At 42.4% G+C, this 13081-nt stretch overlaps 1 protein-coding gene across 1 annotated transcript; it reads left to right on the plus strand.

The window, feature by feature from the left end:
- The first annotated feature begins 82 nt into the window (after positions 1-82).
- Positions 83-2066, plus strand: LOC133391096 (uncharacterized). Its single transcript, XM_061641533.1, has one exon. The coding sequence runs from the start codon at positions 88-90 to the stop codon at positions 1267-1269; it is 1182 nt and encodes a 393-aa protein (XP_061497517.1). The 5' UTR covers positions 83-87; the 3' UTR covers positions 1270-2066.
- Positions 2067-13081: the final 11015 nt, after the last annotated feature.

A 13081-nucleotide genomic window follows, 5' to 3' on the forward strand; every position in this document is an offset into this window, starting at 1 on the left:
GCCTACGGTAGGAATGCCGACCTTAGCTAGGCTTCCTTCTGGAACCATGGTTCGGGGGGGGGGGGGGGGGGGGGGTCTGAGCCTTCAATGTCTATAAAAACACCATGTGTGCTTCCTTCAGGAACCATCATAAGGCAAATTGGACCATCGGTATCAGCGCAAAGTGTGTCTGTTGGGCTATTGCCTCGATCAACTTCATCAACGCCAGCCACTTTTCACTATACCGCTGCAGTTTCTAACAAGCAAATGTCGCCCGCTGCAGAAGTTTCATTTCTTTCTTCCGCCATGCCTTCTATACAAATTTTCTCTTCGGAAACCGAGATTCGGACCATACCACCAGCAGCGCCTACACAAGAAACACCGATATTGGCTTCGAAGGGTGCGGCACCAGAAACCATTGCAGCTTTAAATTATCCTGATTATTTAATGCCGCCATTGGCGACGTCTAGCAGAGCTGCATCCGATGAGTCTACGGTGAAAAAAAATTCATTAACAGAAACAGTAAAATTACCTCTTGTTACTGGGTCGCCATCGGTCTTGAAAACTGCGTTTCCTTCGTCGAAAACAGCCACGGTAAAAACAACCACATTGCCCATTGTTTCGCCGACCCAGCATGATTCCGTTGATATGGTTGATCGAACAAATTCTAATGATGAACCGATAGAATATGATGATACAGTGGAGCACAGCAACATAACAGAAAAAGTTGGTGAAAATCAGAAGCAGTGCGAACGAGTACACACATGCTGTTCCTTGTGTCGTGCGAATCGTAAAAAAACAGAAACAAGAAATTCACAAATGTTTGTAATGATTAGCGATATGTTCAATATCTTAAAACCTATGGCAAATGCACGGCTTAACGCGCTTTCGCTTGACATAGAAAAAATCAAAAGTATTGATGAATTAGCTGAGTTGGATAGCAAATTAAATGACAAGCATTTTTTCTATGCAACAACTCAGCGCATAGATGCTGATATAAATGCTGAAGATGCAAATAGTAGGATACATCAAGCTCTTGATAGACTTTACGACAGAAATTTTTTTGTTACATGCAGTTGGTCGGGAAGAGGTAACCCAGAACCGAAACACAAATTTAGTGAATTTAAAAATGTGTTACGGCTTTTTCAATCAATAGCAACAAATCACTTTGGCATAGAGGTCGATTATGCTTATGTTGAGACCTACATTCAAGGTAAATTGAAACATGCACCGGCAAGAACGAACTTAAATGAATTTAAAACAACTGCAACGAAACGCAAGCGAAATTAACCATTAACCGAAATTAACATTAAATTGAAGTCAACTGAACGGACTGTGATGTACATACAAATATTATCTTCCAAGTCATTAAAGCTAAATTTTAGACAATAGAGAATAAGAACAAGAAGATGAAGTCAACTGAACGAACTGTGATGTATATACAAATATTATCATTTAATCTATTTAAGCTAAATATTAGACAATAGAGAATTAGTACAATAAGATGAAGTAAACTGAACGAACTGTGATGTATATACAAATTTTAGCCTTTGAACTATGTTAGCGAAATCTTAAAAAAGGCTGTATATTTAACATTTCTCTAAACAATAATGATTTATTTTCCAATAGGCTAAGAAAAGTTAAATAGCCGTAGAAAGACTGAATATTAATGATGGAAACTGCGATATTTGTAAAAGCTATGAGCTATGATTAAATGAATTACTATTTTATTATATAAGTGAATTCAACGGATACGGGTAACATATAGAAATAAAATTATCAAACAAACCAAAATCTGTTTAATTTTTCATATCATAATGCGTGTAAGCTTTTGGGTTCGAGCTTAACTTTATTACTTTATTATTGCTTTATGCTTTATTGATCCGAACTGGCCAATGGTTGCGAGAGAAGTGGCCGAGCGATCGGCCCATCCGATCGCTGCTTCCTCATTCGTCCTGCACTAAACTAATCTAATTCTAATTTAATATACATACAAATACGCTCTGTCTATTTACTCTATACCACAAGGTGATATCCACTTTAGGTGGTGTATATGAGAGTGGCATTGAGATTGCGGCATCTGATCAGAAAAAATCTCCCTTCAAGTTAAATATCAAAACAAAGGTTAGCTGAACAATAAATAGTTGTAAATAGTTATTTATTTATGTTTTTACAATAAAGTATGGAGCATAGGTACAAACATTAATCTATTATCACTTATATTAATTGCTACCATTTTACATTTTATATCTGATTGTAAAAATACCATTTCATTTGTGGAAAGATGGCACATGTTCGCTTCAAACATATATATCATCCACCTAGAGGAGTGGTATGTGGTACTTTCATCTATTTCACTAAAAGCCTTGCCGCTAATGTACATAACTGATTCTTTCATTTTTGCACTGGTATATTGAACTATATAATCATCGTGAGTTAAAAACCAATTGGATTGCTTACTGGGATAAAGAGTAATAATCGAATTAACGTGTGCAACTACACCATTACTTTTAGATTCAATGTAAGGAAAAGGTGAATGTTCACTGCTTGACGAGCGTGTTGGAATCTGTTCAGATATCCTGTTCGCCGTTTGCACCAAAACCTTATGTCCATTTCGTAGGGTTTTACCCACATCATGTAATTTAGCTTCATAGCGATACGAAGAAAATTTAGGAAGTGGTCCAAATTTGTTCACATCTTCGAAAACATGGAATAAATTATGCACATTACTGGCTATCCGATGTTCCCCGTAAATAGTACCATACTGTACAACAAACTGTTTAAGCATAATATCTGCAGCTGGCCAATGTTCTTTGTAAGAATCAGAAGAGAAAAGTCTTATCGCACTAAAGTATAACATGAAATGTTCATACTGTTCTTTTGTTAACACCTCCTTCAACACTATGAAACTAGCATAGTTCAAAAACATATTGAATTCACTGGCTTTCCAAAAACCGGTATCTTCAATACTACGCAATTTGCGGTGAAACTTTACAGGAATTTCCACCTTGTCAAGAATGTTATTGTTCCTATCAATTGTTTCTTTACTCCATTTCGGACCACTACCTAACTTGCCGGATTTCCAGCCGTTTATTGACGTTCGTGTAACTCCGAAGTCAATCAGATGCAACAGATCTGCAATAATAACATTCTTGATGATATCGAAATGGCGAAGCTTAATAAGTGGCGTTGTTTGCCTGTGATGTTGGCCGTAGTTACAGTTCCTAAAGTTTTCGTGCGTTCTCGGCGGTGCGTCTATGTCGGGAAAACACATCACTCTTGCAGTTTTGTTGAATTTTCCTTCAACGGTACATTTCTGGCAACCATTTTTGTGATTGAAGTATGCTACTCCTAAAAAAAAAATTTTTTTTTAATAAACATGTTGTCGTTTGTACTAGATTTTAAACAACCTACCTTTAATAAAAGCTCATGCAGGTGAGTCAGCGATGAAAGCCCAAACGCGTACTGTGATCAGCTTATTGGCTATTACAATGCCAGTCTCCATTAATTCGTTGAGCTCATTTACTAGAAGTTCAAGGTATTCCTTCAGGCTTGCGGGTTTTGATTCTCCCAAAAAATTTCCAACCATTAATACTGGAACCTCGGGCATCTCTTCAATGCTCATTAATATTGGCCAAAACTGCTTACGAGAACTTTTGTGTAATGGCAGTCCATCGATGGAGAAGTTTAATGAAAATTTGTTGACTCTTGGTTGAACATTACCAAATTGTTTCTTTTGTGTTCTTTGGTTAACGTATATTTCTAAAAGTAACACATTAAAATATTAGTATAATATAAATAACAACACGATATATTAAAACGGTAAGGAAGCGATACTGTCTCGTCGACGGTCGGTACAGGAGAGAGCTTTCTCCCGTTCGCTCTCCAGCATCCCGGTGCACACGTCATCAAGGTGACCAGCAACTGTCACCTATGAGAGGCACATATTTCGTGGTAAACACAGGCTCCCAACATCCCCCCTTCTTTAGATTCGCTTGTACGCTGCCATCCACTGAGGTGATCTTCGAACCCGCGAAGATCGACGTAGAGGTTGTACAGGCGAAGGCGTGCCATTGTCAGCCGTTTCAAACCCTGGCGAGGTCGGTGACAAGAACGCTTTTGCAGACCGCTGCGATGATGATGACGATGATGTTGGGGACGATGACGATGGGGCTGGAGACGATGACGATGGGGCTGGAGACGATGACGATGACGATGACGGTGAAGCTGGGCACGATGACGATGGTGATGACGATGACGATGAAGATGGGGACGATGATGATGATGATGATGACGTTGGGCACGATGACGATGAAGAAGACATACAATCTTTTGCAGTTTCTGCCACATGTTGACTAGTAGTTTGATAAGCGTCTGGATAGTGGACTTCCTCAACCATGTTCCATGCATCTAACAACACATTCAAAGGCAACGACGTATTTGAAGTGTTATCCAGCTGGGCTGCGACCTTACTGGTGTTATTTTTTTCAACTCGTTTCTGCAACTGGTTAACGTGTGAACGTATCTTCCTGTTTTGCTCAATAGTTACTTCATACATCACTCTACCGATGCGTCCGCTGATCATACCTGGAACCCATCTCCAGCTATTCCGACGATATTGCTTTGCATACACCAGGTCGTTCATCTTAAATTTTCTCGGATTACCTTCTGATACAGGATCTAATCTTTGTGGTGGACGTAGCAGTTCCAAGCAAGTTCTTATCTTTCGGCTGAACATCAATTCAGCAGGCGATTTCTGCTCCAACAGTTTGCTCGGCGTACTCCTGTATGTCAATAGAAAGGTATCTAATGCTTCTGATACGCTACTTCCCCCTTCTCTTATCTTCTTAAGCGCCCTTTTGAAGGTGTCGACGAACCTTTCCGCCTGTCCGTTCGACTGCGGATGAAAGGGTGCCGTACGGATATGCTCAACACCATTTGTGTTACAGAACTCTGCAAAGTCTGCGCTTGTGAATTGAGTTCCATTATCGCTCACGAGGACAGTTGGCATACCGAAACGTGCAAATATATTGCGAAGAATGCGAATGGTGGCTGTTGATGATATTGTCCTGGTAGGGATGATTTCCGGCCACTTTGAAAAAGAGTCGATCGCTAGCAGAAAATAATCACCCTCGATAGGACCTGCATAGTCCACATGCACTCGCTGCCACGGCGCATTCGCTTTCATCCAACAGATTGGTAAACTGGATACAGGTGATTTGGCTGCCATTGCACACTGTCGACACGATTTAACAAGGCTCTCAATCTCCAAATCAAGGCCAGGCCAGTACACATAGCTTCGAGCCAGGGCCTTCATCCGTTCTATCCCTGGATGGCCTAAGTGTAGCTGCTGCAAGCATTTGTATCGCTGCGACGATGGTATTATCAACCTTTCTCCAAAAAGGAGACAATCACCAAATGTAGATAAGGACTCACGCCTACTGTGGAAATTGCTCAAAGTCCTGTCTCTCACTGCTGCATGTGGCCATCCATTTCTAGTGAATTCATACACCTTCCGCAATTGAGCATCATTTTTCGTTTCGCGTTCAACATCACTGAACTTCAACGGTAGGGCTTTACTCACACTGTTCACAACAGATCGTAAGTCTTCTTCTATTTCAATGCTTGCTATCACGTAGTCATCTTCAGGTTTTTCATGTTTAGCTATTAGTCTTGACAACACATCGGCATTACCAAACTTGTCTGTAGGCACGTACTCCAATTGAAAATCATACAGAAGCAGCGTTAATGCATAACGCTGTAACCGGTTGGCAGTATACACTGGAATACCAGTTTTGGATCCAAATATTCGCAGCAGCGGCTTATGATCCGTTTGTAGTCGAAAATGCCTTCCATAAACCAGCCTGTGAAATTTGGTCACTGCAAATATAATAGCTAAACCCTCTCGATCTGGTTGACTATACTTTTGTTCTGTTTTGGTCAACATCCGTGATGCATGCTGCACAACCTTGATCGACCCGTCTTTGAACCTATGACTAATAGTCGCTCCTAATGCGAAGGAAGAGGCATCCGCCGCAACTATTATCTCTTGACGCGGATCGTAGTGAGTCAGGAGCAGGTCTGATGAAAGAATTGCCTTGAACTGATCAAAAGCATCTTGACATTGTTTTGTCCACGTAAAACTCGCTCCTTCCTTAAGAAGACTATCCAGCGGATGACGTAGCATACTGATGTTTCTTACAAACTTGCCGTAATAGTTCACTGCTCCAAGGAACGATCTCACTCCTGTTACATCAGTAGGAACTTGCAAGTTGAGGATAGCTTCAATCCTAGCAGGGTCTGGTCGAAGTCCCTTCGAATCTAACAAATGACCCAAGTACTTTATCTGCTTCTTTTGGAACGAACATTTATCCAATCGTATGGTGAAGCCATATTCCTCAATTCTTTTAAGCACAGCTCGAAGATTTTTCATATGAGCTTCTTCATTTGGTCCACCAACCACAATGTCGTCCAAATAAACAGCAACGCCACCCAGACCTGCCAGCATAACCTCCATCAGCTGCTGAAAAGCACCCGGTGCTGTTTTCACCCCTGGGGGTAATCTGTTGTACGCGTACAAACCTCTATGTGTATTAACAGTTAGCAGTTTCCGGCAAAGTTCCTCGACCTCTACTTGAAGGAAAGCATCCGAAAGGTCTATCTGGCTAAAAACCGTACAGGTGGCCAGACTTGCAAATATGTCTTGAGGAAGAGGAAGCGGGTATTGGTGAGGTTGCAGCATGTCGTTCAAGCCCGTCGAGTAGTCTCCGCACACTCGTATAGTTCCGTTTGACTTACGCACAACAACAATTGGCGTCGCCCATTCTGAATAATCCACTTTGGAAATTATTCCATCGTTTTCCAGCCGTTCAAGCTCCTTGTCCACCGCTTGAAACATCGCATAGGCTACAGGCCGCTTCGGACGAAAAACAGGCGTTGCACCTTCTTTCAGCTCCAACTGAATTTTCGCCTTAGTGCAGCAACCTAGCTTGCCGGAAAAAAGTTTTGGGAACTCCTTCTGTAATATTGCACTGCACGGTTCATCCAAACCAACGCGATTACAAACTGACGTCAGCGGCACATCCCAAAGGTTGAATATATCCATGGCATCTTTCCCAAAAAGTGCCAAATCCGCCGTAGTTACTCGAATCACGCAACTCATGCATTGTTCCGCTACGATCATGGAACCAGCAAATTCGCCTAAGATGTGCAACAATTCACCAGATGCAGTTCTCGCTTTAACCATTGATGGTTTCAATACAGGTTTTCCAACATGATGCCACAGTCTACGCGAAATAATCGTTATATCAGCGCCTGTATCAAGCATCATTTCCAACGGTGTGCCATTGATGACAACTCTGACGCATCCACGTCCACTCCTGACCGTATTAACCGTCACGCTTCTTACATTGCGATTTTGCCTCATTCTGTTCGTCCACCGAGACGCTGCATTGCAAAATCCTTCCTTATGTCCAAACTTAAAACACTTGCTGCATTTATGATGCTTAAATGTGCATTTTCTAGCCCAGTGGCCTTCGCCGCATAAAAAATATAGCACTCTACTCTGCTTTTCCGGACGTTGGTGTAGCTTCCGACTACCTTGCTACACTTTCCCTTAGTGCTTCGACACTTTTCTTGGCCAATCATTTGGACTTTACTTTCACCCGCAAGCAAGGTTGTATCTCTTTTGAGGTTCGTTAGTTTTTCACACAGCTCCGCTAGTTGTGCCAGAGTAATATCCTTCTTTTCTTCCATACGGCTCAGCAATTTCATGCGCACATCGGCATCCTGCTCATCTTTCAGGCCACACACGAAAATCAAACACTTCTGTGTCTCTATGCTGAGCCCGGCTAGTTCCGCTTCTTCGGTAGCCTTATTTATCCGGCACGAAAACGTAACGTAATCCTCAGAGCTCGTTTTTTGCATTTGATAGCACTTATATCGCTTGCTGACGCACGATTCTTTTGATCCAAACAGCGCGCGCAGTTTCACTACTGTTTCCTCGAAACAAAAATCACTTGCTTTCTGCGGCAATATATAACTGTTGTACCGCTCATGTTCTGCCACTCCAAGTTTCCGCAACAACAATCGCACCTTGGTATCATCTGGCAATTTAGCAGCATCCTTCTCAAAAAGCCCCTCGAACCGCCTATACCACGCTGCAAAGGTAACATTTTCCTCAGGATCGTACCGAAACTCCGTCACTTGTTTCGCCAATGATTCGACTAAAAACTCCGGCCCGTTCGGCTCACGCACGTTCATCGACGACATCATCCGGGTTAAAAAACTTTCCTGCTGCTTCATAAATGCTTCCTGCTGTTGGTGTAGGATGCTCTGCTGCTGCTTGAACATTTCATGTATCCAAGCGGTACTCGGATCAGGGACGCTGCTTTGCCGGTGGCTTTCATGGCTGCTCCGCGATGGCTGTTGGTCACTGTTGGGGTCATCTGAGTTCAGCATCGTGTATCTTCTAACGTGCTTTTGTGTGTCTACGTTGTCAGGCTTTTTTTTCTCCTCGTCGCCACTTTTGTGTTCTTTGGTTAACGTATATTTCTAAAAGTAACACATTAAAATATTAGTATAATATAAATAACAACACGATATATTAAAACGGTAAGGAAGCGATACTGTCTCGTCGACAGTCGGTACAGGAGAGAGCTTTCTCCCGTTCGCTCTCCAGCATCCCGGTGCACACGTCATCAAGGTGACCAGCAACTGTCACCTATGAGAGGCACATATTTCGTGGTAAACACAGGCTCCCAACAGTTTCACAAGAGCTGCTTTTATTCCTGGATACCAAAATTCTCCTCCTGCTATTTGCTTTATTTCTCGTCCACATTGCTTTGTTCTAAGCAGTGTTCGTGCATCTTTGGGCAGCTTATAACTGGTTGTATCGCGTAATATTTCTGACAGTCCGTTGAGAGCCGTATGCGTCTGATACGTTTTCAAAGCCCAAATTCTGAGTCGTTCCGCCATCGCCTCACTGTTAGTTGGTACGGTTTGCTGTGCACTATCGGAGCCTATCTCTTCTATGTTTTCGGTGTCGTCTATATTTTCATAACTTTCTATATTGTCACACTCGTCGAAAATTATCCAATCACCAATGTATTCTTCTTCAACGATCTGCTCTTCAACTGGGTAGCTGATACATTCTTGGTCACTTGTTGACGGAATATTTGAAACACTAGGGATCTCTGCATCCGGCGATGCCATATTTTGGCTCTGTAGGTCATCGGACCTACTGCTGCTACTATCGTCAAACGTTTCTGCTTCGTATCGCTTGTTCATATTTTTGATTATTTTATACATCGAACCCGTTTCGCGCATTCTTTTATCTGAACCTTTTTCACCCATCCTGTTTTCCGAACATGTTCCACGCTTCCTTTTTTCAGAATCACGATTTTCACTATTTTCACTGTTCTCAGTTTCACGGTTATCAATTTCACGATTCTCCATAGTTAAAATCCAGGCAAAATACAGTATTCGTAAGCTCGCAAAATATATCTTCAGTCTGACTTATTACAATTTGACTGCACAAAAATGTTTAAAGGGAATACGAATGTTCAACTCCTAATGAAGTGACTGCCCGAATACAATTGACGATAAAAGGTAAAACAATCGATATACCGATACTTTGACAGGTATTTTTTATGACAAGGTAAGGATAATAACCGATACTTTGTTAGGTAAAATGTATAACTAAGGAAAAATAAACATCGTACCCTTATTCGTGTAGCAGAGTTTTTATATGATACGACAAACCAGGTACCAGAAGGGTACAAATAACACGTTTTTAACAACAACAACAAACAATATGTAATGTACTACAAGTAACAAACAAACACTCACGTTACTTTTTTTTACCTTTGTTCACAAACACTGCACTTTCTTAAAACGTAGTTGCACACTCCTTAAAGCATTTCACATATTTCACAAAACATTGTATAACTAGCAAAACTTTAAATATCGAATGCTAAAATAAACACTATTGAAAACACTTGTTTCACGCAGACGCTAGTGGATTAAAGATAGAAAATTTTCGAAGTGTCAACTTGTCTGCGTCGCTGAAAATTTATTCACGTAAGTTAGAGTGAGAAAGCTCGGGGTACTGCGATCAAAAGTTGTAAAAGCGGGACGGAGGAACGTACATGCAACGACGAGCACACCAAACTGAGCGCGCAGGCTGAAAGTGAACGCACACATTCACACATGTGTAGTTGTGTGAGTGCAAAAACTGTGTAGAAACCAAAACACGCTCTCGCCTCCGAGCAATTCCGCGTATTTCCAGCCGTCTCCCCCTGCTTCTACATGCCCCTCGCCTGAAAGACGCACACTTTTACATTCTCTTTGCTAGAAGGGGATGCAGCTGCAACGGTTTTTGGTCTTGTTGTGTTCGCAAAAATTGAAATAGTCGATAAAAACCATGTATAAATGAACATGGTCCATAGGTTCGTTGAGTATTTTTATACCATTCCCCCCTTCCTTCTAAGTGAAACCTTTCCCATTTCCCCTTCTCTTCGGTTACAAACTCGATGTGTTCGATTAGGGCCAAGAATGAAAATTTTAGTTTTTGCATTAAAAGACACACACAATCCACTATCCCAGGCCAGGAATGTGAATACCATTTTTCGTGTGAAACAGCTGTCTGCTTTCGGCACACAATCGCAAAACGGTAGCAGGGGCCCCATATACAAGAACAGGACGGTTCATCCCAGCCAAGAGCGCACACAATGACATCGATTTAATCGTTTCTCGAATGAAACCTCTACCCACTGAATCACCGTTGACCAAACGACCTTCCTAAGCTTTTTAAAGCGACGCGTGCTTGGTGTCATTTTTACCTGCTAATTTCTCCGGCTACGAGCCGGTGTATTGAAATTTTGTGTAGGGGCCTTTAAATTTTTGTCTGTGTATGATGTGTGCTTGTGGCTGTTATAACGGCTTTTCTTTGGTGGTTATACGTAGAGTGATGTTCTGTGTACTGTGGATTGGATTTTAGCAGCAAATGTCTCTGCGTTTTTTCGGTGAGCTCGTGCACCGACCATCCACACCAAGACACCAAATGGACGGAGCCCCTTATTGACGGGGCCTCCTTACCGACGGGGGCCCTTACCGACGGGGCCTCCTTACCGACAGGGGCCCTTACCGACAGGACCCCTTCATCGAAGAGTCCACATAATCGTTGGGGCCCCGTAAACCACCTTTGAGTTTTGGCTTCAGTATAGCTGTAACGGTTGTTTACTTTGTCTTCACGCAAAAAGTTGTATGTAAATAGTGACAAAACATTTTAATATTAACATGGCCCAGATCCCCTTTGGACATATGAATACCACCCCGTGCCGATTTCCCCTTTAGTCAGTTGACCACAAAAGTTGAGAAGGGCCCTGCGTGAAAATTTAAGGTTTTGCGTTAAAAGCAGGCACGCTCCACGATCTCAGGCTTGAGATGTGAATACCATTTTTCGCGTGAAAACAGCTGTCTGTTTTCGGCACCATCTGCAAAAAGTATAGGGGCCCCAGACAAGCTCAGGCACGTTTCATCCAAGCCAAATTGAAAAGCGCACACATCGATATCGATGGAATCGTTTCTCGAATGAAACCTCTACCCACTGGAGCACCGTTGCTTGCTTGATGTTAGTTAGTGTTGGGTAAAATAGCACAATTGAGTGTGCTGTGCGTACACGCACGCACATCTCAGTGTGCGGTGCACATTTCGCACTGTGCGCGCTCTCCACACTGTGCGCACACTCCGCACTTTTCGCACAGTGCGAGCGCACTCCGCACTTTACGCACACTTCGCACAGTGCGGGCACTTTTCGCACACTCCGCACAGTGCGCGCACTTTTCGCACAGTGCGAGCACACTTCATGCTGTGCGAGCACACTCCGCATAGTGCGCACACTTTACGCACAGTGTAAGCACAGTCCGGACGTTTCGCACACTTCGCACAGTGCGAGCACACTTCGCACAATGCGAGCACACTTCGCACAGTGCAAGCATATTTTGCAAATATCGTGCAGTGCTTCACTTTGTTCTGTGCGAGCACACTTCGTACCATGTTATAGAAAGTCAGGTGGTGTAGTACTGAGCATATTTTGACAAACCGCCTTTTAGCATTAGCATCAGTTAGCATTAGCGACTCCGATCTGTTGGTGCAACGAGTTCAAGTCGGGGCGAATCAAAGGTCCATAAATCGCTTGCACACATTCATACCACACACATGCCCATCGCTCCCCCCTCTCGCCCTGTCCCATGTCCAAGTTAATTACAAAATTTGACTAGAGCTCCGAGTGAAAATTGTAATTTTTGCATTAAAACATGCCCTGCTATCGCAAGCCTGTGACGCGACCCAATTGACATTTTCGAGCACGAATAATCGGGAATTCGAGCAAATTCCCTTAAACTGGAGCCTAAAACTTCCCTTAAACTGCACCACTTTAAGGGAATTTAGAAAAAGGCCTTTAAAATCAACTGTGATGCGGCTTTTTCGTTGTTTTCTTCTAGATTCGCTCGAAAATGATGTTTCCTTTCGTTATAGTTGGTCAGGTAGCCATTTTATACTGAAATAATATTGATTTTTTAGAAAATAACGTCACACAAAATTAGCTTTTGTTTTTCATCAAAAATCTAAGCTATGTGTGTAAAATGAGCTCGACGGCATCGTCAATCGATAGAAGCAAGTCTAATTTTCGAACTCACCAAATTTTAGCGCTTTCAACACACTTGATCACACACAAATCCACAATTTCAGGCGTATCGAGTACTAATCGAGCAGATATGGGAAAACAATTTCGAGCAAATGTCACTTGGGAAATCATCTGACACCAAGCACGCGTCTCTTTAAAACAACTATGAACTATGAAGGTCGTAGGTAAACGACGCTCCAGTGGGTTGAGGTTTCTCTTGAATTTGGCTGAGATGAGACGTGTCTGTGCTTGTACTCGAAGCCACCGCTTTGCGATTGTGCAATAAAACAGACAGCTGGTTTCACGCGAAAACTGCTATTCCCCAATTGACATTTTCGAGCACGAATAATCGGGAATTCGAGCAAATTCCCTTAAACTGGAGCCTTAACCCAATTGACATTTTCGAGCACGAATAAT

This window comes from Anopheles gambiae, chromosome X (assembly GCF_943734735.2).
Source record: "Anopheles gambiae chromosome X, idAnoGambNW_F1_1, whole genome shotgun sequence".
Taxonomy (NCBI): domain Eukaryota; kingdom Metazoa; phylum Arthropoda; class Insecta; order Diptera; family Culicidae; genus Anopheles; species Anopheles gambiae.

Coding starts and splice junctions, on each gene's coding strand:
- LOC133391096 (XM_061641533.1), top strand. CDS start 88: ATGTCTATAAAAACACCATGTGTGCTTCCTTCAGGAACCATCATAAGG.